Here is a 27323-nt window from a genome sequence, read left to right as displayed (position 1 = left end):
GACTGACTGTCCCTTGCAACCTGCTCAAGTATTGCCTTTGGAGCAGGGAGGGCAAGACACCTGACTGGAACATACCCTCCACTCTAAATTCCACCAATTCTCTTCAATTGGTGGAAGCTCAGGGCTCAGGGCAATTGGACATCGGTGTCAGCAGCCTCTTCGATGTGTGCACCTCCTCAAAATCATGTCCCTTGATGAAGGTATCATATATGACAAAGAGCATGAAAGAACTGTCCCTTGAGAAATATTCAAGCAGTCCCTTGCCTAACACATGTCAACTTCTCCTTGGTTGATCAGGAGTTCCTTGATAGTTTACAGTTTACAGTTTAGGCATTTAGCAGACGCTTTTAATCCAAAGCGACTTACAAAAAGCAGATAAAATATCACAATAATAAACAAGATTAAATGTCAGTACATCAACAGCAATATAACAAATGCAAATGAATATATATCTAGAAAAACAATATAATCTGTAAAGAAAAATAAAATAATAAAAAAGGTTTCTAAAAAACCTAAATAACAAATGCTAACTAGCTTCATGTATGGACATTGATTTTCCAGTAGTGCTAAGGGTTTTGGTGGAGTCTGAAAAGGTGAGTCTTCAGTCCATGGACAAGACTGATCCATATACCTAATATTACTATCAAAGACAACTCGACCCTCAACATAGCCAGCCATCATCGTTATGATGCGTTTGTTGAATGCATCCTGAAGATCTGACAGCTTTTTGTCTTTTTCATGTTCTGAAGCACACCCCATCAACAATAAGAACTTTGATAGAATAATCGTCCTCCGTCAGATCATGCTATGGGACACATGGAAGATCTTCCTACAGGGCTCTGCCCTGGCATCTTCAATTGCATGCAAAATCTGAACCCCCTCATTTTCTGAAAGTTTGGTCCCTAAAGAAGCCAAAACAGAAAAGATGGGGGGAAAAAAATCTATGGGAATATAGAGCTGAATAGGGCCAAAACTGAAACCCCCCCTCGCCGCCTCAGAAAATGGGGGAGGGGTATGTAAAATTTGAACCCTGTCATTTTCTGATAGTTTGGTCCCCATAGAAGCCAAAACAGCAAACAAAACAATTTTAGCAAAAAAATCCTATGGGAAATTGGGAATGCATAGCCGAAAAGGGCCAAAACTGAAGTGACCCGCCCCCAGGAAATGAGGGAGGGGTCTGAAAATTTGACCCCCGTAATTTTCTGATAGTTTGGTCCCTATAGAAGCCAAAACAGTAAACAAATCAATATTAGCAAAAAATACTATGGGAAATTGGGAATACATAGCCGAATAGGGCTAAAACTGAAGTGACCTGCCCCCAGGAAATAAGGGAGGGGTCAGAAAATTTGACCCCCGTCATTTTCTGATAGTTTGGACCCTATAGAACCAAAATCTGCAGAAAAATCAATTTTGGCACAAAAATCCTACGCGAGCTGTATTTTGGACATAGCATACCACACTAAACCTAGAAAGGTGGTTTTGGCGTTTAACCCAAGGTTTTGTGGTTCAAGGAATGTGACTGAATCAGTGAAATGAACAGTTAATCATGTATTGCCAAATGCAAGATGGCGTCCCTCCCAAGGTGATGTCCCAATATACTATATTACATAAAAACAATAAATAACACTAACTCTCACATTTAATGTGAAAACTAGGAAACACTTTTGGAAGCATGCATATATAATATGTATTATTATTTTAATCGCTTAAATAACGACAAAGTAGTCAAGTTATCCTATAAGCCAGATCTACTAGCCCTATAGGCCCTTATGGCTTATGTATGCACTGTTCGTTGCCATATTCTGACTCCTTATATAGATTGTCATATTCCTTAAGAGGTTGACATGGTCCACAGACAGTAGTACATTTACATACCAGAGCAGCAGTAATGAATGACCTTCATGAGACCATCTAGGCTAGAGAAACATTCATTCAGGTTTCAGCCCCAGCTCATGGCTACAATTTCCCTCTACTTTTCCCATCCAGACCATAATGGTATCTGCATCTATGTAGCGCTTTACAATGTACTTAACATTCAAACATTTAGGCTACTCACACACTGATGGAGGATGAAACCATGCAAGGCATGAACCTGCTCATCAGGTGCAATCAGGGGTTCAGTGTCTTGCTCAAGGACACTTTGATACCAACTCCAGGGGAAACCGGGTTCAAACTAGGAACGCTCCATTTCCCAAGCTGCCACTCTACCTCCTGAGCCACTGCCGCCCAATGATGTGTTAGTATGATCTAAGACAATGATGTGTTAGTATGCTCTAAGACAATGATGTGTTAGTATGCTCTAAGACAATGATGTGTTAGTATGCTCTAAGACAATGATGTGTTAGTATGCTCTAAGACAATGATGTGTTAGTATGCTCTAAGACAATGATGTGTTAGTATGCTCTAAGACAATGATGTGTTAGTATGCTCTAAGACAATGATGTGTTAGTATGCTCTAAGACAATGATGTGTTAGTATGCTCTAAGACAATGATGTGTTAGTATGCTCTAAGACAATGATGTGTTAGTATGCTCTAAGACAATGATGTGTTGGTATGCTCTAAGACAGTGGTTGTCAATAATTTCATGACCTCCATAACTCTGAGAGGGTACAATGTAACCACATTATGTTTCCATTAGGTTCTATTTGCACACTTCCAGAGTTACAGACATAGAAGGGTCCATTTAGACTCCCTCTGTGGACCCCACTTTGATAACCAGTGCTCTAAGAAAGTTGGTCATTTGGGGCAGATGTTCAGATGTTACAATGCTAACCTTCTGGGGAATAAGTGGACTTTCCACCCAAGAGGGCATGGATGAATTCGAACCCACAACCTCTGTGGTGATTAGGGCTGTCGTCGACGCAGGATTTATCAAGTCGACTCGAGTCGCGGGGGTTAATCCGACGCGTCGACGAATCGTTTATGTGTAAAAAAAAAAAAAAGAAGTTGTGCTTTAATTATTATTATTTTTTACGTTGTGCTTTAATGACTGGAGAGGAGGCGCGACCGCGACGCATTGATAGAGTACCGGTACAACAGCTGTTGTAAACCACATATGATTTGTGGATTCTCTGCTTTGAAAACTGTCTGGTTGTAATGATTTTATGCCTCTCCAAGGCTAAAGGAACAGGGCTAAAGCGCTAGCATGCTAACGATTTAGCCCCGTTCCTTCAGGAGGAAAAACAACACCAAAGTAGGCTAAAAGTAACAATAATGTATCACTGAGTCGATGTAGAACAGCACACGGCTGCATCGCAATGCAAGCAAATTGTCGTAATCTAAAACTTTTTAAGAAGTCCTCTACTCCACCGCAGTCCTCCACCACAGAGCCACACTCAGTGGCAGTGAGTGAAAGTGAAAGCGCATCGATTTGCGCTGCTGCTTGTTGGTCAGCTTTAACAACTAGAATAACAACACGTCGACGCATTTCCTTTCAAAGCGGTTAACTTCAAAATAAGAGCTGCTTGTTATATGATCAAGGCAACTTTCAAGTCACGTGAACTGGTTTTATTTTTAAGTCTAGTTGCAAGCAGTAGGAAGTATGGACTAAATAGGAAGAACATGACAGTCCAGCGCTCTCATACCGCACCGGTGTGATAAAAAATAATATATTTTTGACGGATCGACTCAAACAATTGGCGTCGATTCCGGGGGCTTAAAACGACGCGTCGATTCGTCGATTTTTAGAGGACAGGCCTAGTGGTGATGGGCAGGGACTTTACCACTGTGCCAGCCAAACACCTCTGGGGTTGTCTTTTAAATGGTTGTTGTCATACAATACACTTCAAAACTGCCATCTACTTTGGACAAGACTACTTTCCATAAGCTTGTAAACGGAGACCCTGTTCTCCATCCATAAGGCAATGGATGGCCGCAGCTGAGAGACCACCTGGGACACTGAAGGTCCCACGTCCGATTACTGGCCCCAGCTATGTGGTGTGAATGAGCAAATTTTCCCAGTGGAGTTAACCAGGTCTCCTCTTTGTGCCAACACATTCACGGTCCCAAACCAGACTGGTGATTGATCACCTTGGGTGCCAAAGTAATGGCTCATATATTCAAACAACCATGCAAAATAACTCCTTCTGTACCTCTGGGAGTGTGGAAGTGGAACCTAATGGACACATAAGGTGGTTACATTTGTACCCTCTCAGAGTTATAGAGGTTCTTGAAACTACACATTTTAAGAACCACTAGTTTAGAGCATACTATCAGACAATCATTTCAGGGAGGCCAAGAAGGTCGTTGCACCTCAGTTTGACCTTGTGCCCCTCCGAAAAATGGCATTCCCTGAACCTTAATACCCCAGCTGACTGTACCACTTCCTCCTCAGTCTCTTTCTTGTCATGTAGACATCAGTGTCTTTTGTCTACATTTTTAAAACCTTTGCTTGGTGCAGGGTTGAGCATGGATCAAATTGTAAATAGCATAATTTATTCATTTCACAGCAGATAGTCTACATATAAAATGTAAAATCATCCTTATTCAGTTACTTCTTTCAATGGACCAACATCTTGTTTTATTTGTTGGCCTTCCTGCCCTGGCATTTAGCCTTTGTGCCCTCAAAAAAATGGACAACACCAAAGGCCAAGTGTACTTGCCCTAAAATTCCAGGCCTGCTATCTAATCATGGGGTGGCAGGCTCAGGACTTAAACGGTAGCTTGGGAAACGGAAGGCTCCTAGTTCAAACCAGGGCTCCCCAGAGTTGGTGTTGAAGTGTCCTTGAGATCATTTTTATTCTATAAATGGAATAATTGAGATATAGCCATTTTAAGCTCCCGGCAGTCATCCTGGGTGCCATCTTGAAAATGATGCCTTTATGGTAAATATATCTTCCTGGATTTTTGGGATGTTCTCAAGCATGCCTAAATTTACCAGAATCAATTGTAAAACCTTTTGTATCATTTTTTAGGGAGGTTTAGTGGTATTCTTTCATATAGGCATAGGCCTATTGACCTGTCTTTTTCTAATAAAAAGTGCTTGTTTAAGTTAAGGCTGAAAATTACCACCTCAGAATGAAATACTGTGGGTAAATTATACATTTCCTGAGTCCTTATAGGGTCATGTCTGTATTCTAGTTGTTGTGTTTTGCGTCTCTAATGTTTCTTGATGCCACAGAACTAAAAGAAAATATATGGTTTAAGCGGAAATTGTGGGAAAAATTTAGTTATTCAAGTTTGAAGAACTCCAGTGGCCACTGTACTTATCATACATATTCACAAAAGGGCTTGAATTAAAGCTCAAAGTGTCCCCTTAAAAATAATACCAAACATATAATATAAAACCTGGCAATATGTCCTGAACATGAGCCAATACCAAGATATGCATGAATGAAAATCCGCCTATAGAGGAAAATAACAAAATGGCCAAAAATATGAAAAGCTACTCCTATGGAAAGTCTATCATATTTTAATTTACTTATATTGACCCTAAAAACTATTTTTTTGCCACTTTAGCGGTACACTGCAAAAACTGATTTTCAAGAAAGTAAATAAATCCTTGTTTGTAGCATTTAAGTCTTATTTTCTTCGTAAAAAGAAAAATATTGCTTGTCAAGCATATTTCGCACCAGAATATTTTCCTAATTTTAAGGAAAATATGACTTGTATTTTCTTAATAGGGAATTTGATCAAATATTGAGCAATATTTAACCAATAACAAGCTACAACAGTGATTTCCATGCATATCCCAGCAGAGGCACTAGATCATATTTCCTTACTTCAAGACTAAGACCAGTTTGAACAACTTCTCAATATAAGAAATGATTAATGCATCATAGTTTTATTTGTTTTACTTCATGGGCTGCGACTGTGTGCTTTGTTAATGTGATGTGTTAATATGCTCAAAAACGTGTTGAGCTTTAAAGCCACAAACACTACAAATTACACAGCGCCAAAACATTTGTGTTACTTAGGGTTTTTTTCTTTCATAAACTCGCCATTCCACCTCAGAGTTGTTCGCTTGAGTTCCTCATGCTGAAGTTCTGTAGAAGCATTCACACCAGAAGATCAAAGAAGAGGATGGACTGACGTTAAACATAGTCCCACCCCAGTCTCTCCTATTCGTCAGCTGGCTTGCACTGCCTTGCAGCTGGCCTATTGCACTTGCAACTCAATTTGATTGAGTTTTATTTGGAATATTCCAAATAAACCCGGCCCTAAAGGGCGAGGTCGCGCCATGTCTTGGCTGTCTGGCCGGTGATGTATATCGGACCAGAGACTCCTGGTACCCATATATGGAGATTCATATACTGTATTATGGAATGGATATATGCTGTGACACCCCAATCATGCTTACTCAGTTATACTCAGCCACACAGATATGGGCTGTCTTCCTCCATATATGGGCATTCCAATATGAAGTCCTGTTAGGTATGAGCTTAATATTGATTACATCAATCCCATTATAAAGCATTCTATGATAATGCTTACTGTATATGCAATTTTATATGCTTGCACTCATAATGCTTCATGATTATAATTACTGGTCACTCACTGACTTTTTTCTTTTGGCCAGGATCATAGGGTCATTTCACACTCTAAGGAACCTAACTAATTCCGGTTCGGGAGGGCTCCCCGACCCGAAATTATTTAGGTTCGGGGGGAGTTCATCCATACTTTCTTAAAGTGATCCCTGACTAATACGACAAATATGCCTTAATACATTATCATTATCCTCTATAACTACAATGTAAAATTAAAAACACCTTAAATATGATATTTCTTCTAGAAATAGCTAATCTTTCACTCAATAGGAGAAATACCTGTCGCAAGTTGATGATGTCATAAATGTCATGTGTGATCTAACCTGCAAAAAACACATTTGAAATATTGATTTGATGCTCATATTAAACATAGGAAGTATTACGTTTGTTTTTATTTTCACATGCATGCCATAAATTCCATAGGGATAGATTACACATGACATTTATGACATCATCAACGTGCGACGGGTAGGTCCCCTATTGAGTGAAAGATTAGCTATTTATAGAAGAAATAAAATATTTAAGGTGTTTTTAATTTTACATTGTAGTTATAGAGGACAATTATAATGTATTAAGGCATATTTGTCGTATTAGTCAGGGATCACTTTAACGGCGAGTGCCTTAGTCGCTTGTAAATATTGGAGGTCCATGGCATGACGACGTTTGTGGCCGATACATGAGCGTTGCAGGGCGGATACATATCTGACTGACCCTCGCGCTGCACGCTGAATGACTGGAAGTCCATTGAGTAGCAGGCAGCTCCAGCTGGCAGCAGCACCAGTGATGGGGACACAGGGTCTCTTCCATAGGTCTCTTCTCTCTCTCTCACTCACTCTCACAAACGCTTGAGCAAAACATTTAATCTACAAGCTCACATTATAGACGTGCCGCGGCTGCCTCATTTGCTGCATGCATATCATCACGCAGTCACAACTCGTCGTGGAAAACCAACACGGAACATTAGCAAAGTTGTGTCTATGCTTTTCTTTTCTCTTTAAAACGGTCGGCGAGTAGCGAGACATGCACCAAAGCTCTCTCTCTCTGTGTGTGTGTGTGTGTGTGTGTGTGTGTGTGTGTGTGTGTGTGTGTGTGTGTGTGTGTGTGTGTGTGTGTGTGTGTGTGTGTGTGTGTGTGTGTGTGTGTGTGTGTGTGTGTCACGCGCCTGCCTGCCATCACTCAGAGCGAGACCCAGCTGCTGTCTGTATTCGCTATGAAACACTCAATACACGGCGTCCACAATCATTTGGAAGTCGACGTGTCTCCCTCCCAAACGACCGCTGTTTCCTTGGATTCACAGCCGAGAATATGCACTTGAAGCAGGGCTGAATGAATGTGAAGACACCGCTAAGTACCGAAATTATGTCGGGAGGTCACAACATTTTGGCAGCACCGTGGAGCCGACTAAAGTCGGTCGCTTTAATATGGGTAATAATAATAATATTATTATTAATAATAATAATAAAAGAAGAAAAAAATACTTCTACAACTCTACTTCCTAATCATATTCCAGATGTGGTTTGAACCATTGTGTTTCTTCCTTTTCCTATATAATTTCCTCTCCATATATGATAATCTTTCTTTTATCATTTTCGCCATAGATGTTATGGCAAATAGCCTATAATTATCAGGTTTTCTTGATTCACTTTCACTTGTTGGAAGACCTGAAGTTAAGGGGTAGTCCTCATAATTCTGTGCTTTCACAATATCAACTTAGCGCAATTTATTAATGTTACTAGAAGCTGGGCCGCCCTTCGGGCGGCCCAGCGTCTAGTCGGCGACCTGGCCAACTCGGGAACGATGTAAATAGGGAATGAATGCCCCGCCCTTTAATGTAAACCCCATTATACTTGTTGTCATAGGACCCGTTTTGACCATCTGTTTGCCTGTGTCCATTTATGCCCATATATGGAGATATCTGTATCTATCTGTCGGCGTCCATTTTATGTCCATATATGGAGATCACTGCAGATATAGTTCTGGGTCCATTTTATGCCCATATATGCCCATATATGGAGATATCTGTCTATTTGCGTCCATTTTATGCCCATATATGGAGATCTCTGTATCTGTCTGTCTGTGTCCCTTTATGCCCGTGTATGGAGATCTTTGTGATTCTGCGTCCATTTTATGCCCATATATGCCATATATGGAGATATCTGTTAATCTGCGTCCATTTTATGCCCATATATGAGATCTCTGTTGCTTTTTGTTTGTTTCTTCTTTAAGCAGATTACGCAGCCTGCTTAAATCTGCATCATTCAAGTCATCCTCCCAGTCCCACGCTTTGTTGCTTGTCTTATGTTTGTCTTTGTCTCTTTTATTTTCTTTTTCTTTTTTGGAGCAGACCCCATGAATGCCCCACCCTTTAATGCAAACCCCAATATACCTGTTGTCATAGGACCCGTTTTGACCATCTGTTTGCCTTTGTCCCCTTATGCCCATATATGGAGATCTCTGCACACACACGTGGTGTACGTGATGTCAGAGCCTTTTATGAAGTGATGTCACAATGAGTCAGAACTTGCGCCGATTTGCTCCGGAACAGCCTGATGTCAACAATCAGGTCCGCATAAGGAGATTCCGAACGTTTTGCGCCGGTTTCGGAAAACCGCGCATCGGGTCGGGTCGCGGCTCGGCACTGCACTCCGCGCCGCAACGGGGAACGCGCGTGCCGATCTCTGTTGCTTTTTGTTTGTTTCTTCTTTAAGCAGATTACGCAGCCTGCTTAAATCTGCATCATTCAAGTCATCCTCCCAGTCCCACGCTTTGTTGCTTGTCTTATGTTTGTCTTTGTCTCTTTTATTTTCTTTTTTGGAGCAGACCCCATGAATGCCCCACCCTTTAATGCAAACCCCAATATACCTGTTGTCATAGGACCCGTTTTGACCATCTGTTTGCCTTTGTCCCCTTATGCCCATATATGGAGATCTCTGCACACACACGTGGTGTACGTGATGTCAGAGCCTTTTATGAAGTGATGTCACAATGAGTCAGAACTTGCGCCGATTTGCTCCGGAACAGCCTGATGTCAACAATCAGGTCCGCATAAGGAGATTCCGAACGTTTTGCGCCGGTTTCGGAAAACCGCGCATCGGGTCGGGTCGCGGCTCGGCACTGCACTCCGCGCCGCAACGGGGAACGCGCGTGCCGAATCTGAAGCCGGTGGGACGAACGGTTCTCGAGATACGCGGGGCACATACACGCAGACAGAGATTTGTCGCATTTATAGATAGATAATACAAGTGAATCTACATTATACACTGTTTTACGTACATAATCCAAAACGTGTATTTAGAGGAAACAGTTATTAGCAAATATAAAATATATTTATTACTGAAACACCCCCTCAGAGGAGATGGTATGGTCCAAAGAAACACAGGAGGTGACGTAGTCTCCTCCCATCCCCCGCCCGCTCGTTTCAAACAGTGCAGTGGTAACGGCTGCAGAATTTCATTCATCTTTTTCATTTCGTCAAAGTTGGATAAATAAAATACTAAAAGACTACTCCGCAGTCTCCGCATCATGGAAGTGGACGACGTGATTGCCAGCACGCTCGCAGGTATGTGTCTAGACATGTGTAAATCTTACGTTGTGTAACTTGTGTTTCATGTGTTATTGGCCATGCTTAGCATAGCTGCTAGCGCTAGCTGCCTGTGGGCTCACTGGGCTGTAGCTTCTGTAAAACACATTTAATGTTTCAAGGTTGTGCTTATTGCGGACAGACAAAACGTTTTTGTGTGTTTGACATTACTAATGTCAGGGCTAGGCGCTAGCATGTCTGTATTGTGTAGGTGAATACATAATGTTATCGCCTGGTTAGCAAACATACAACCAGCAGCTAGGTGGCAGCATTTGACTTGCCACATCTAAACAGTGGGTCTTCAACGTTTTCAGCCCAAGGACCCCTTAGTTGAGAGAGAGATGAAGCAGGGACCCCCACAATCTGTTCATAGATTCCATATAGTTTCATTGTTTGACAGCACAATCATCAGTGTATTTTGGATTCATGTCCAACCTCTTTGTGGCATTGTGAGCTTGTAGATCTGCTATTTTTGTCTAAAGTTCTCAGAATATGGATACTAGGGTTCAAGTGGTTAATATAAAATATAGGAGGAAAAAAGTTTCTATCACACAAAGATTTGGAGGACCCCCTTCTAGTAACTCTGAGGACCCCCTAGTGGTCCCAGACACCCTGTTGAAGACCATTGCTGTGAAATCAATGGTAATTTAACTTGGAGTGTAAATTTGTACACTCTGAGTTACATACCCATAAGCGTCCATTTGGTTCCTAATTATCATTTAGCTGGGGACCCCCAGGAACTCTCTCAATGACCCCTGGGGCTCCCCAGACCCCACTTTGGTATAGTATCATGTAAGGTTTTCATCATAATGTAAGGGTTTTAATGCACATTCTGGATATAACATGTTCTCAAGCCTGTCAACATACCAGCTCAACAACGCAATTTTGTACATGGCTATCTTTTACTAGAATTTAAAAATGTGTTCCTAAAGATTGTACAGGAAATGTAACAATGTAAAATGATTGAGAGATTCTCAAATGTGTTAAGTGAGAAAAGTACTGCCATAAAAGTGTAGGCTACCTAAAGCAGGGGTTCCCAAACTTCTTTTGTCTCAGGGCACCCCATGAATATTATTTTTCATCCGAGGCACCCCTACATTAAGGCCAAGGCTACACGGAGCTGGATATTTGTGAATCTAGACATTTTTTGGTGCTGTTGGGGCTTGTAGCCACACGAAGCTGGATATTTTGGCCGTGAATCTGGATATTTTTCAATCCGGATAAATAAGTGGAGACACTGAAAAATATCCGCTTCACTGGATCTGTGTAGTCATGATACCCGGATATCTCTGAAGACTTTACTGTGTGTGTGCTTGTTAAACCTAGATATCTCTGTCGTGTGGACCTAGATATTTTTCTATGTGGATATCTGAAAAAACGGGATATATGAAATATCCAGCTCCGTGTGGACCTAGATATTTTTCTGTGTGGATATCTGAAAAACCAGGATATATGAAATATCCAGCTCCGTGTAGCCATCGCCTAGATCGTCGTTGTTGGGTGGAAACCTTGTATGTCCAAAACCTTCTCTTTTTGTGTTATTATTTAAAAAACGATTTAAAGTAGTGAAAATAGCCGATGATGCGAGGCGTTGTGTGCTTGCTTGTAGATCTGCTATTTTCACTACTTGTGTGACACTTTTGTATGATGAAGTAGGGCTTTTATTTTACCAAAAAACATACACATTTGAAACTACAGATACAAGGTTTTTGCCCGACAGTTACGATATTGATCATTTTCACTCCCAGCACCTTATATTTATAGCATATTTTAGCCATTATTTGTGAGGAAAACATTGGGATAACAGCCATTTTGGTTTGAACTGACTGAAAATAACTTTGTACTTCAAGTTTAAAATTATACTAAATATATAAGCCTAAACTGACCGTGACCTAAAGAACCAAAAGTGCTTTCATTTCATGTTATGAAATGGACAATCTACAACCTCACAGTGTGTTGTGACACGTCATACAGATAATGTCTATATACTGTAGGGTTGAAGTGGTTCTGCATCCTCTTGGAATAATTGAAATCTACAAAGTAACGTAAGTTTTAAAATGAATGCAGTGGATTACAATTGTGGGGGGGGGGTGGCTTACAATTGTGGGGGGGGGGGGGGGGGGGGTGGCGACAATTGTCGCGGCCACTCCGACAGCAACACTTCCATAGAGGTTACGGTTAGGGTAAGGTAAAAGGCCTATTCCCACTGGGCCAGATAACAGATAAAAAAAATCTTTCTCCAGATATTTTTCCATTCAAAGTGGTTGGTAGATACAGAAAAAAAAAAAAAAATCTCTGCCATCTCTGTGGCAGATTTTTTGTTTAATCTGTATCTACCATCCACCATTTTTTATCTGTTATCTGACCCAGTGGGAATGGGCCTTAAGAGAGACAGCTAGTGTCTGTCAGAAAGGAAACATGTTTGAAAGGAGAGATGCACCCATTCAAATTTTAATATTTTGAGTCCAGATGTAGTGGAGTAGAAGTCAAAGTATTGAAAATTGGAAATACTCAACTGAAGTAAAATTAACTCAAGTGTACAGTACAGTACAGAATTAGTTTGCACCACTGGTGTTCATGTCAATGATCCCCAAATTAATTTGATATTACATTTACAATACCTTACTTGGGAGCTTGTAGATCGACTGATTTCAAGTGTCCAATGTATAGAATTAACTATGTACACACAGATTGGCTGGGAACCGACCCACTTTGAAAACCACTAATGCAAACATCGGGCCGAATTAGTTTTGTGATTTATTAAATCTAATTTCTGTTCCAGGTTCCAGCTGCCATTAATGATATTGAGATGCTTCTTACACCTTCTCTTGAGAAGAGGCTTTGGTGCTCTTTCCTGGGTGACCGGAGACAAAGGGGTAAATTCTTAGAGTTGTACAAATGACATTACATTATTATTATTATTATTATTTTGGTTCTTGCTAGTCAGATGTCTCATAGTATACACTTCGATATGGTTTGGCATGTCATTAATGGGCAACATTAAAGGGGAAAACTAAAAGTGCCATTCCTACCCACTGCCATTCCTACTGCCATCCCTAACCCTAACCCTAACCCTAACCCTAACCCTAACCCTAACCTCAGTAGGAATGGCAGTGGGTAGGAATGGCACTTTTAGGAATGGAGAACTGACCCCATTTTCAATATTGAACTATGCCATAAGGACCACCTCGCCACCTCAGGACAACCAGTCAAATATGACCAGTTGTAGCATGCTGAAATACTAAAATATATAAAAACACAGTTTGAACACAAAAAATAACAATTGCATTGATCCTGTCCCAAACAACAATAAAATAAGATCTGGTTGTCCCAGAGGTGAGGTGGTCCTTTAATATACCTTAGAGGAGTGTGGAAATAAGTTACCCCCTTTCTGTGTTGCCTAGAGGATTGATTTTGGAGTTTGTACAAATACAAGACATTTTTCAGGATCTTTGCAAAGGCAGGAACTGCTGTTTTGTATGTGTACGACGTCCCACAGGCTCACCTGGTCCAAGCCAGGGTTTGCTTTGAAAAATATATACTCAAAGATTTGCAAATATTTTCATGATTTAAAAGAAATAGCAGATCTACAAACTTGCAGCGTGGGATTCTGTGTTGCGCTGTGAGCTTGTATCTTTTTTTTTTTTTTTAGTTTTTTTCCTGCTAATTATTTCAATGTATTGTTCGTTGCAATATAAGATATTTTATTTCACCTGTTTTGCAATGTATTTTCAGGCCCTGGATGAGATGAGGAGAATTGTGCATCCCTACAATACCCTGTACGTCGAGGAAGTCATGCAGTGACGACACAGCTTCGTCGGGGACTACCAGTTTTATGCCATCCTAAAGAACCAGAAGATCGGCAAAGGTGAGGTCGCCCCAGTTCTATTTGGAGATCTCCTAATGAATGGATATTAATCTAGTTCCAATCCCTTTTTGTATACTCCTAGAGCTGTTTGACCTATAGTACCATGCACCTCAGTCCTGTCTTAAATATGCGTTCTATTAAATGTTTAATATCTCTGCTGCTGGGCCAAAATGTTCATTTTCGGGAAAATTAGCTCAAGTGGAGTTAGGAGGTTTTGACCGAAGGGCTTTTTACTACTTTTCATTGTTTCAATGTTATTTAAACCAACACACAGACGTAAAGGGTGTTCAGTAGCACATATTTATGAAAAAAAGAGAGGGCCAATCGGCTGATTTGGCAGAAAGTGGGGAGTTAGGAGGTTTTGTCCCATGCACTTTTTACTACTTTCCATTGGTTCAATTTTATTTAACCAACACTCAGATTTAAAGGGTGTTCAATAGCCCTGATTTATGCCACAAAAATCAAAAACCTCAAAATGGAGTTAAAAGGTTTTGGCCAGACAGTGACGATATCTAATATGGTGACTTTATTTTCTTTACCATGGGAAGCAATATTAATGTGACTCCCTGTGCATTCTGCCAGTTTCTTTTTATACACAGCGCAGATTAGTAAATAATATCTGACTATGGGAAGCAACGTTAATGTGCAGTTTGTGTTCTGATCTGCATGTCGGAAAGTCGTGACTCACCAAACAAAAGTTTGGTTTTGGAGATGCTGTGGACAGGCATTTATATACACTTCCGTTGTCATTGATAACTGTGCGTGGAATATTGACCATCATTATGCTATTTTAGATTGCTTGTACAGACAGGCATTTATATACACTTCCGTTGTCATTGATAACTGTTCGTGGAATATTGACCATCATTATGCTATTTTAGATTGCTTGTACAGCGCCTGTCCTTGATTTAAAGGAGTAGTTCACCCCCAAAATGACTTTTTTTTCTCCCTATTGATTATTCACCCATGGAGACTTGAGTTCAATAATATTTTTAGTTTTTAGAGTAAATTTACCCCCATTCGTTCCGGATGGGGACCCAAATGGATTCGGGTATATCCGGAATCAATGGGGGTAAATATTATACATAAATATACATGGTGTGAGTAATCAATAGAAAAAAATACATTTTGGGGGTGAACTACTCCTTTAAGGTGCATGGTCTTCTTCATGCATTGACTGCCATATGTTGTCTTTTCAGTGAAACCCAGTGGAGCAGTCCATCTCGCTGTTGGGAATCCTGCCACAGCTTTCCCCATCTTCAGTGCCCCCCCCCCCCCCCCCCCCCCCCCCCCCGGGAGATGGCAGAGAGGCCATGTTTCACATCCTTAAGGTGAGAGTGTGCATATACTGTAAGTTAGTAATGCCTGTACAGTACATTTTATTTTTGTTCAATCTCAAAATGCATAAGGTGGAGCGACGAAAGTGATCACTTTGTTTTAAGAGTACTTTTTTTTTAAATAGTTAATAAACTAGTCCTTGATATTCTGCAAAAACGATATATTATATTGTCAGAATAATGTTGGAACCTTGTTTATTGAAAGATACTGTAGTGTGGTTTAATTTGGTCATGTATGCTATTAAACATGTTTGCACTGGTTTTCTAATCTTTTTCATTGACTTGTCCTTTGACCAGCCTACTGAAGACCCCAATGGCTTCCTTCGTCAGCGTCCTCTGGCCAGTCCTGTCGTCCTTGTCGGTGAGGACAACTGCCTGCTCTGCATTGGGACTCTGCCGGTGATGACCTTTGGGAGGAGGACTTTCAAAAGGGACTCATCTAACTCATGGCATATTACTATGCCCTTCATCTGGCGTACCCCAAGTGTGCGTCTACAGTGCTCTCAGTACTGCAAACTGAAGTCCTCCATGATGCCATGCATTAGGGAGATACCACCCACGCATACAACGTCCTAAGCTGAATGGAAGGACTACATCAGTCAGTGAGTGTGCAGATCTACAAGCTCAAAACAGCAGATCTACAATCTCATAACACAGCGCAAAGTGGATCGTTGTGAGCTACTAGATCTGCTGTTTTCACTTCAGTGAATGCTACCCTAACTCAGTGGTTCTCAACCTTTTCAGGCCGCGACCCCCCAAATAATCATATTTTGATTTGGGACCCCCCACCCTGATGAGCACTAAGAGTGGAGACGTTGCATTTTGTATAACACGGTTCTATTGAGGAAATAGCAGATCTACATGCTCACAACGTCTCACTGCGAGGCGTTGTGAGCATGTAGTGCTATTTTCACAATTCTTGACTCAATTTGGCCAATGTTTAATTTGTCATTTAAAATCAAAAAAGTCTTTAAATTGTCACTTTAGAAATCTGCATATACACTTTATACACTTAAACTTTGTTGGTTTCTTTACAGTTGAGTGAGAAAACAATATTGCGCATTATGTTAATCATCTGGGGACCCCCAAAACTAATTTGGGGACCCCTCTGGGGGTCCTAACTCACAGGTTGAGAACCACTGTGCTAGATAATGTGATCAGTGAATGCTTCCTTAACTCCCCCTAAGTTGGGCCTTGTTCAGACTGGCGGCCCAAATCCAGCCCAAATCTAATTTCCTATCCAGATTGGAGTCAAAATGTTTTTTTTTTTAATGCAGTCTGGAGATGGCTATGGATTCAAATCTGATTTATACTGCAATATAGAAGTACTCTGTTACAAGTAAAAGTCAATAATTAAAAATGTACTTGAGTAAAGGATCTGCTGTTTTCACTTGGGTCCCGAGTGCAAACTAATCTATTTGGGGTTTTCCGACCAGAAAAGTTTGGCAACCTGCATTGCACTATATAGTTCTGGGGAACTTTGTTCGGGAGCGACGTTGTTCGAGGGCGATGTTGTTCTGGGCAGAGTTGTTTGTGGCGGTGTTACTGATTGGGGAAGGAGCTCGTACATTTTCATAACTAGCACCTTATCGATCCTGCTTATTGAGCCCACTATTGAGCATTTCTAATTTGTGGAATTACGTCACACGATAATATTTTATCGGTCAGTTGACTTGCTAGTTTTTCAAGCTCCATCCCAGATAGTGACATGTACTGTAACTGCGCCTGTGTTTACATTTTACATGCACTTTTGTTATTTTTGTTTTAGTATTATTCCTTTTGTTGTGTGCTGTGAACAGCAGATCTACAACCTCATGTGGCGCAAAGCGGGTCGGTGTGAGCTTGTAGTCCTTACCTAATCTCTCTTTTGGGTTCCGACCAAGTTTGGGAACCATTGCCCTATAGTTCAGAGCGCTGTATGGGGCACTGTTGTTTGAGGCAGTGTGAGCTTGTAGTCCTAATCTAATCTCTTTTTGGTTCCGACCAAGTTTGGGAACCATTGCCCAATAGGTCAGAGCTTTGTATGGGGCGATGTTGTTTGAGGCGGTGTGAGGTTGTAGTCCTAATCTAATCTCTCTTTTGAGTTCCGACCAGAAAGGTTTGCGAACCATTGCCCTATAGGTCAGAGCACTGTATGGGGCGCTGTTGTTTGAGGCGGTGCGAGCTTGTAGTCCTAATCTAATCTCTGATGCTGCTGGCATGTCACTGCACTTGAGTTTTGTTTTGTTTCATGTGTTTAAAACAAACAATTTCTGTATGCTGCAAGTGTCCCCCCTCCCAACCAGGCTTTGAAGAAAATAAATGCTGGAAAAGTGCTTCTGGTGTCTTCATTTAAGACTTTTCATTATGCTTATTTGAAGAAATTGCTTCTTAATTTAAGAATTTGGGTCTTATTATTGCTGTTAGATTAAGCAAGAAACAATCCTATCAAGAGAACAAAATGCCCATTTTGAGAAGGTATTTCCTAAATAACATAGTCTTCATTGCTTATATTAAGCTAACCTTTGCTTTAGAAGCAAGCTTTTTTTTCCTAGTTTTGAGAATCGATATGCTCGTTCAGTGGCTAGAAATGTTTTGCTAGTTTTAGAAATTCTAAGCAAGGAAAAAATGCTTACCCCATTGGCAGATTTATTTGCTTGATATGAGAAAATTAATTCTAGATTTAATATTTTTTTTCTTAATTTAATCAGGGTATTTTTTGCAGTGTACCGATATTTCGTCTAGCCCAAGGACTAAATTGCTCTTCTAAGGTGTACAGTATGAGTATTATCAAAGCTCATCATAGTGGCATAAAATGAAAAAAGAAAGAAAATACAATATATTCGTCAATCGCGATTATTTTGTATGACGATTAATCTTCTCCAGAAATTCCTAATCGCGACAGCCCTAATCAAAATCCATTATCCTGGGACCGAACATTTGCCAAAAATAATTGCAGATCTACAAGCTACACGTTGTGAGCTTGTAGATCGGCTATTTTTTGGCAAAGACATTTGATAGAGAAGACTGTATCTGTGCGTATATTATAAGTACCTTTTTGTTTAAGTGGTACTGGTACCGGATATGCAGCTCGGCAAATAAAAGGTGAATTGATACCAGTGCATGACGGAGGACGATATCACGATAAATTAATTCTCCACGATACGATTATCGAGGGTGTTTTTTATCACGATAAACGATAATATCGCGTATCGTCCCATCCGTACTTGTGTCAAGTGTTCAGTTTTAATATGTTGTACTTTTGAGAGATACAGGTATATCATTGTATAGATCTGATCCATAATGTCATAAGAAAAATGTATTTATCCAGTATTTGAAGTGTTGGTCACTATACATAACTGCATAATATCTCTCTCTCTCTCTCTCTCTCTCTCTCTCTCTCTTTAGCTGTGAATTTCCCACCCTCGCAGCATCTCTTGAGCTCATTGGTCAGTTTGTCTGTGGAAGAGGACCAGTTGATCAGCCAGGCGGTCCGTGATAGGCTGCCGCTGGCCCCGCCCTCCCGTCTTCATGACAATAAGGTGCACTGAATAAATGTTTACATTACATGCCTTTACACAGAATTAATGATTTTATTTGTTACTTATTTAACCCATTTAGGCCTAGAATTATTGAATGCTTTAACCAGTGAAAAACAGCAGATATACAAGCTCACAGCTGCGAGCTTGTAGATCTGCTATTTTTGGAAAAAGTGGTGAAAATGTGTGCAAATCTTTGAATATATGTATTTCCAAAGTGAACGTTTGTAACTCAAATTTTGCTTCTGGGTGGTCCCTGGAACTAAATATTTTGAGATGGGGGTCCAAATAAATGTAATTTTGGGGGTCCTTCACATGAAAAGGTTTGAGAACCACTGACATAGTTAGTCTCTCAAGAACAGACTAACTGAGCTCCAGTTATGTGAAAAGGACCTTTTCTTTGACGATGGCGATGGCCAAATTGCTGACATAGAAAACCCTTAGAAGGATTCAAAACACACTTGTAGAATTGGGTCAAAATTCAAATTTTCAAGATTTTTCAAAAATAGCAGTTCTACAAGCTTGCAGCTGTGAGCTTGTATATCTGCTATTTTTCAACAGTTAAGGCATAAAATAATAATACACAATAATGTGTACCCGTTCTAAATGGGTAATAAAGACATCAGATTATAGTTGGATTGTAGTGATAGACAACCTTTATATAATCAAATTATGAATTCTAAAACAAGTTATTGATACTTTAATGAATCAATGCAATTTTGGTAGCACATATAATTGCATGGTTTACATCAGGGGTCTTCAACGTTTTCAGGCCAAGGACCCCTTAGTTGAGAGAGAGAGATGAAGCAGGGACCCCCACAACCTTATCATAGATTCCATATAGTTTCATTGTTTGACAGCACAATCATCAGTGTATTTTGGATTCATGTCAATTTGTGTTCTCAGATATTTAACCACTTGAACCGTCAATACATAATAAACTTGACCTTTCACTCTGTACTTAGTCTGCTCTTTTCCCCCTCTACGCCAAACTTCTTTGCCGAAAATAGCCGATCTACAAGCTCAGAACGCCTCGCAGCGCGAGGCGTTGTGAGCTTGTAGATCTGCTATTTTTGGCAAAAGTTCTCTGAATATGGATGGTAGGGTTCAAGTGGTTAATATAAAAAAGTAGAAAAAAGGTTTCTATCACACAAAGATTAGAAGGACCCCCTGTAGAAACTCTGAGGACCCCCTAGGGGTCCCGTACCCCCTGTTGAAGACCCCTGGTTTACATAGATGCAAATGGTGAGCAAGAGTTTCTACAATGTTGGTTTATTGCCAGAAAAAAAAGAAAGAGTTGGACAAAGACTGTACTACTAGAAGAAATAATTAAGCAATATTACACGAGAGGGTGTGGGTTATCGTGATTATTGGAACGCCTGCGTTGCCGTAGGCACGAGTGAGCGGCAGTGGCTCAGAGGTAGAGGAACTGTCATTAGAACACGGAGGGTCCCCGAAGGGTTCCCAGTTCGATCCTGGGCTCCCCCAGAGTTAGTGTCAAAGAGTCCTTGAGCAAGACTCTGAACCCCTAGTTGCTCCCGGTGAGCAGGTTGGTGCCTTGCATGGTTTCCTCTGCCATCAGTGTGTGAATGTGTGTGTGAATGGGTGCACAATCTCTGTAAAGCGCCTTGGATAAAGGCGCTATATAAAAGCACCATTTACCAGGAGCCAAAGGCGAGTGCCCGTAGCCAGCGCCGAAGTTCCAATAATCACATAACCCTCACCCTCCAGTGTAATAATGTGATTATACAACAGTTGCCCTTAAAATAAACATGTCAACTTCATGTCATTGTAATATGTACAGCTATAATAAATAGTTGCTTGCTGTCAGAACCTTCCCTAGAACAGTGGTTCTCAACCTTTTCAGGCCGTGACCCCCAAAATATTAATATTTTAACTGGGTACCCCCCACCCTGACGAGCACTAAGATTTGAGGCATTACATTTTGTATAACACGGTTCTATTGTGAAAATAACAGATCTTTACATTCTCACAACGCCTCGCGTTGCGTTGCGAGGCATGTAGATCAGCTATTTTCACAGTTTCTGGCTCTAATATTTGACAATTTGGCCAATGTTTAATTTGTCATTTTAAATGTATTAAAAAGTCCTTAAATTATCACTTTAGAAATGTGTAGAATAGATACCCTTTATTTAAATGTATTAAAAAGTCCTTAAATTGTTACTTTAGAAATGTGTAGAATAGATACCCTTTATTTAAATGTATTAAAAAGTCCTTAAATTGTTACTTTAGAAATGTGTAGAATAGATACCCTTTATTTAAATGTATTAAAAAGTCCTTAAATTGTTACTTTAGAAATGTGTAGAATAGATACCCTTTATTTAAATGTATTAAAAAGTCCTTAAATTGTTACTTTAGAAATGTGTAGAATAGATACCCTTTATTTAAATGTATTAAAAAGTCCTTAAATTGTTACTTTAGAAATGTGTAGAATAGATACCCTTTATTTAAATGTATTAAAAAGTCCTTAAATTGTTACTTTAGAAATGTGTAGAATAGATACCCTTTATTTAAATGTATTAAAAAGTCCTTAAATTGTTACTTTAGAAATGTGTAGAATAGATACCCTTTATTTAAATGTATTAAAAAGTCCTTAAATTGTTACTTTAGAAATGTGTAGAATAGATACCCTTTATTTAAATGTATTAAAAAGTCCTTAAATTGTTACTTTAGAAATGTGTAGAATAGATACCCTTTATTTAAATGTATTAAAAAGTCCTTAAATTGTTACTTTAGAAATGTGTAGAATAGATACCCTTTATTTAAATATATTAAAAAGTCCTTAAATTGTTACTTTAGAAATGTGTAGAATAGATACCCTTTATTTAAATGTATTAAAAAGTCCTTAAATTGTTACTTTAGAAATGTGTAGAATAGATACCCTTTATTTAAATGTATTAAAAAGTCCTTAAATTGTTACTTTAGAAATGTGTAGAATAGATACCCTTTATTTAAATGTATTAAAAAGTCCTTAAATTGTCACTTAGAAGATGTGTACTAGAAATGTGTAGATACCCTCTATACACTTAAACGTTATGTTGGTTTGTTTACTGTTGAGTGAGAAAACAATGTTGCACATTTGGTTAATCATCTGGGGACCCCCCAAAATACCCACAGGTTGAGAACCACTGCCCTAGAACATCCGGGACAACGCTCCATGCTGAATATAAATTAGTTGAATAGAACTCTCTGTACCTGCAGATTTGAACCACATGAGGTGAGGTGTCATTTTGTGCCTGCGGTTTAAATCTTCTGCAGAGCAAATCAAACAAAGCTACGTGAGAATTAACCAGAACAGGAAACGGGTATGCCACGCCTTCTGGAAACCTGGGACTACTGTTATGCGCATCGAAAACCCATTAATAAAAACTTTAAAAATTGCAAATTACAATACATTAAAATAAACACACAACAAAAAAATCCCTTGACTCATACAACTGCAGCTTCCCGTTGCTCCAAAAGTAGCCAAAAGTGACAGGCAGACATGCAGCATACGCCAAGTTTCTCTGTTAGTGCCCACAAAGAGTGAGCTCAGATCATTAAAGGGGCCCCGCCATGAATTTCACATTTTTAATTTTATCTTGTTTGTTTTTTTTCTTCCCATTGTCTCTTCCAGCCTAAAAAAAAACAATTCATTAACTCTAAGCCTTAATTTCAGTGATTTTCTGAATGGGCGTGTCTGAACTGTAGACCTACTCTTTTGAAATCGGGCCCTTTTTGATGTCACAAAGGGGCTCATTTCCTATTGGGCCCCCTCGAGAAGGGGGCAGTACTTTTTGGGAGGCTATATTGTATTGAGACTACAGCGCCCTGTTGCCAACAAAGGGCATTGTGGTATGGCGAGCGTTTCGCTGTTACTATGTGTCATCTTTTCGATACCCAACTCTAACCCTTACCCTAAACCTAACCTCCGTGGGGTGAGTCGCTAACCGGCTAACCCTCCCGACGCTCCTTTGTCGAAATGACGGTCGTTCGAAAGAGCGAGATTTCCCATTTTGGTAATGCTTCTGAAATGGCTTGGAATTAGAGACAGAGAGAACATGAAATTTAAATATCCGAGTGGTTCTTTAGGCTAAAACCTGTATAAAACCGTATTATGGACCAATATTTAAATAAAATATATATTTTGAAAAGCGTGATGGGGCCCCTTTAAACTCAACTTCAAGTCCATATTTCCCTCTGATGTCCTGTGTGAGGCGACACGCCAGTATGTGCTGTTCGTTTTGTATACCAGTCTCACATTGACCTGTACGCTGCTCCGGTGGTATGCAACTCCACCTTCCCATTTCCACACGCAGTCTACTGTATGAGAGGACAACCGAAACCTTGTAAAGATTATCCTCAAATAGTCCTCAACGTAAGGTGCACTGCTGATGCTTGTATAGAGTGGATGAACAGATACATCTGGGTTGATAGCTTGGTATGTCTTATAGAGCAGGGGTTTTCAAAGTGGGTGATGATGGCACCCTGGGGTGCCGTGACAGCAGTCCAGTGAGATAATTTGATAATATTTGGAATTTATTTGGACACTTAAAGAATATTTAGTATCATTTTAAACTTGAAGTACAAAGTTTATTTTCAGTCAGTTCTAATCAAAATGGCTGTTAGCTCAACGTTTTCCTCATAACATAATCACTAAAATATTGTCACTGTCAGGCAGAAACCTCTGTCGCACAAAACTAGTGAAAACAGCAGATCTACAAGCACAAAAGTGCTTGTAGATCTGCTGTTTTCACTAGTTTAGTACATTTTATAGGTGATAAATACAAAATGAACGGTTTTGGACATACAAGGTTTCCCCCCTACAATGACGATATGCTATAAATATAAGGTGCTGGGAGTGAAAATTATAATGTAGGGGTGCCTCGGATTAAAACATATATGTATGGGGTGCCCTGAGACAAAAAAGTTTGGGAACCCCTGTTATAGAGCATCATAGCAGAAGTGATTTGCTGGTCCCACTAAACGATCTCCCATTAATTTTCCCCATAGACTTTTACAAAAATATTATGTCTAGGCTTAACATAATATTTTAAGCCATCCAGGATGGCAGTGAATCATGGCCATAAAACCTTTGATCCTACACGTATATGAAAACATATTTTAATATTTAATTATTTGATATACTACATTTAATAAATATCCTTTGTTTAGCGATTTTCAAAGAAAGTAACAAGGGTTTCATGTTCATGATTCACTGCCATCCTGAATGGCTTGGTTCGAGGCTTAACATAATTGTTATAAATATTTTTGTGAAAGTCTATGAGGAAAATGAAGGGGAGATTTTTTTAGTGGGACCAGTTAACCACTGGTTTGTTTACTGTTGAGAGAGAAAACAATGTTTCACATTAAGTTAATCATCTGGGGACCCCCCAAAATAATTTGGTGACTCCCCTGGGGGTCCCGAGTCCCGACCCACATGTTTAGAAACCCCTGCCCTATATATTCATCTTGTTCCCTCTTTGGATTGCAGTTTATGAATCCTATTACTTCGGTCACACTCAATATGATCCTCCATTATCTCAGATAATACATGAATTGGTTCTCCTTCTTTAGCAGTTGAAGAACATACCACAAGGGGTCGTCAAGCATGCCATTGCGCTGCTGTAACCTGGCTTGCTTTTCTCTCACTAAAGCAGAGGTCTTCAACAGGGGGTCCCCGAAATTGTTGGGTGAAAAGAAATAATAATAATAATAATAAAAAAAATAAGAGAACAAAATTATAATTTGTATTTTAAAAAAACATGATTCTGTCTCTTTGTAATAGCTTGTATACATACACAATATGCAATTGACAAATTGTTAGTGATATATTGATAGTATTGACATTGGTTCACAGTTAATAAGGTATGTTTAAAATTGGCAGTGGTACGGTCACTTGTACATGCATGTTTAAAATGAAAGCATGAATCTATTATTTTAATAGCTTCAATGCACAATTTTATACATAATTATACAATATATCGTCTCTGTCGGGCAGAAACCTTGTATCTCCAAGTTTCAAATTTGTAATTTTTTTCACAAAGTAAAGCCCTGCTTCATCATACAAGGCCGTCGCACAAAAGTAGTGAAAACAGCAGATCTACAAGCACACAACGCCTCGCGGTGCGAGGCGTTGTGTGTTTGTAGATCTGCTGTTTTCACTAGTTTAAATCGTTTTTAAAATGATAAATACAAAATGAACTGTTTTGGACATACAAGGTTTCCACCCGACAACGACGATATGTTGTACCCCCAGTCCCCACCCCCAACCTACAAGGTAGGGGGTCCCTGCTCCATCTCCCTATTAGTTTGGGGGTCCCTGGCCATGAAAACGTTGAAGACACCTGCACTAAAGCTTGCAATGAAGGCATTCCTGCTTCCAACAAGCAGGTTAAGTTAGGTGTAGTAACCCTAACATGGACTTAATACTTATAGTGTGTGTGTGCGTGTGCGTGTGCGTGTGCGTGTGTGTGTGTGTGTGGCAGACGGATGGCCCCTCCCTCCTCCCCTTTGTGACCTCTGACCTCTTCAGGGAGATGCCCCTTCTACTGGGGGAGGAGCCAAGCAACAAACCGCGCCCCCAACCGATGCCTCGCCCCGCCCACTCCACCTTTGACCTTTACAGACGACACACACAGTGGCAGGCCTGACACACCCACACACACACACGCACACGCACACACACACACACACACACGCACACACACACACACACACACACACACACACACACACACACACACACTTCCACTGGTAGTGGAATGTTTGTTCTACTGTTGAATAAATTGTAAATAACTTTGTGTAAAAAGTTGAAAGTTTAATTTAAAACGGATTCCAGCGAGTCATCTTCGAAGTGTTTTTATTACTGGATTAACTGTGGTTTTATAAGTGACACTGTGATGTAATTGAATAAAAGTTATTAAAATAAAAATGTCTTTATGTTTGAGAAACCGTCTTCTTTGTACAGGCAAAGCAAGGAGACCGTAAGAGAAAGTACAGAGGGGTACACAGTAGTGCATTCACCAAATATTCGAATATCAAAGTCACTATTCGATGTTGTTCACCAAAGTTGAATATTTGCTTATTTTAATTTTTGTATTGTTTTCTCTTTAAAAATATATAGTTTATAAAGCTTGGCTAGATAGGAAGTCATAAGAATGAGTTGTCAGTGCCCCTGGTGGATGAATTTGTTAATGCTCTATACCAGGGGTTCTCAAACCTTTTTAGGCCGCGACCCCCAAAATAAACATATTTGAACTGGGGACCCCCACCCTGACAAGCACTTGGAATTGTAGGTATTACATTTAATGTGACTCGGTTCCACAGATAAATACTGTGAAAATAGCAGATCTACATGCTCACAACGCCTCGCTGTGAGCATGTAGATCGGCTATTTTCACAATGTTCGCCTCTTGCTTACTTAATATTTGACAGTTAGGCCAGTCTTGGCCTAACTGTCAGGACTGGCCTGACAGTTAGGCCAGTCCTAACTGGCCTAACTATTCGAATACTTTGAGGTCGAATAATTCGAATACTAAAAATCACTATTCGTGAATGCCCTAGTCTAGTGGTGCAGTTGGTAGCGCTGTCACCTCACAGCTAGAAGGTCCTGGGTTCGATTCCCGCTGGGAGACACTGTGGGTATTGGGGGGCGTGTTCACTCCTCCATGTCATCAGCGCCCACACCCTAGGTGGGGTTGGTGATAGGGCTTTCCTGTGTGGAGTTTGCATGTTCTCCCCGTGTCTCCTAGGGTTGATACCCTCACAAAAACATGCAGTAATCCTGGTCTCTATACTGCCTCCCCCTGGCCAGCCGGAGCGCCTGATGGAGGGGAAAGGAACTGGTTGGAATAACGCGTTTCTTCCACGCGCTACGTCCAAACCGGAGAAATCCCTCCTGTCAGGTGAAAAGAAGCAACTTGGACTCCTCATACACTGAAGGAAGCATGAGGTCAGACCGTTCCCCAGGCGTGGCAGAGGGAGAGCAGAAGGGTCACATTGCATAATGCTACATCCTAATTTGTCATTCAAGTATCTCATACAAAAGAAGCAAAAATAGCTGATCTACAAGCTCAAAACGCATCGCAGCGGTTTTGAGCTTGTAGATCAGCTATTTTTGCTTCTTTTGAATTGGAATCCTAAATTAGTTTTTGTTATTTTTTAATTGGAATCCTGAAATGTAACATTTCCATTTAATTTCAAACGCATTTAGTTATATACTCATGTTAACTTTATGAACCTAAATGCAAATACATCGGACATAAGAAGAAAAAATACATTTTAATACTACCGTACTATACTAGTCATTAAACTATTAATATGATGGAATTAAAGCAGGTCATGTTTGTAATTGTAACAGCTGAAATCAATAATATATCAGTATTCCGGTATTAACCTGATGGCCGCATTAAGTGAAGGTGAGGGCTGCATGTGGCCCCCGGGCTGCCAGTTGCCCATGTATGGGTTAGGTTATTGGCACTGGGTGAAAAAATTGGTTAAAAAATCGTGGGATAAATAACACTTACAATCTG

General features: G+C 40.1%; 1 protein-coding gene across 1 annotated transcript in view; it reads left to right on the top strand.

The window, feature by feature from the left end:
- The window catches only part of ppp1r35 (protein phosphatase 1, regulatory subunit 35), a gene marked incomplete at its 3' end in the record, with an annotated part of 48660 nt that extends 23218 nt beyond the window's left edge, over positions 1–25442 (top strand). The window contains exons 6-7 of the mRNA XM_080721716.1: positions 18659–18792; positions 25278–25442. Of these exons, the coding sequence (XP_080577842.1) occupies positions 18659–18792; positions 25278–25442 (299 nt within the window). The remainder of the gene's footprint in view (positions 1–18658; positions 18793–25277) is intronic.
- Positions 25443–27323: the final 1881 nt, after the last annotated feature.

Source organism: Nannobrachium achirus (genome assembly GCF_963921795.1).
Source record: "Nannobrachium achirus genome assembly, chromosome: 3".
Taxonomy (NCBI): Eukaryota; Metazoa; Chordata; class Actinopteri; order Myctophiformes; family Myctophidae; genus Nannobrachium; species Nannobrachium achirus.
Note: the sequence above shows the minus strand (reverse complement) of the source record. Positions and strands in the feature narration are given on the sequence as shown.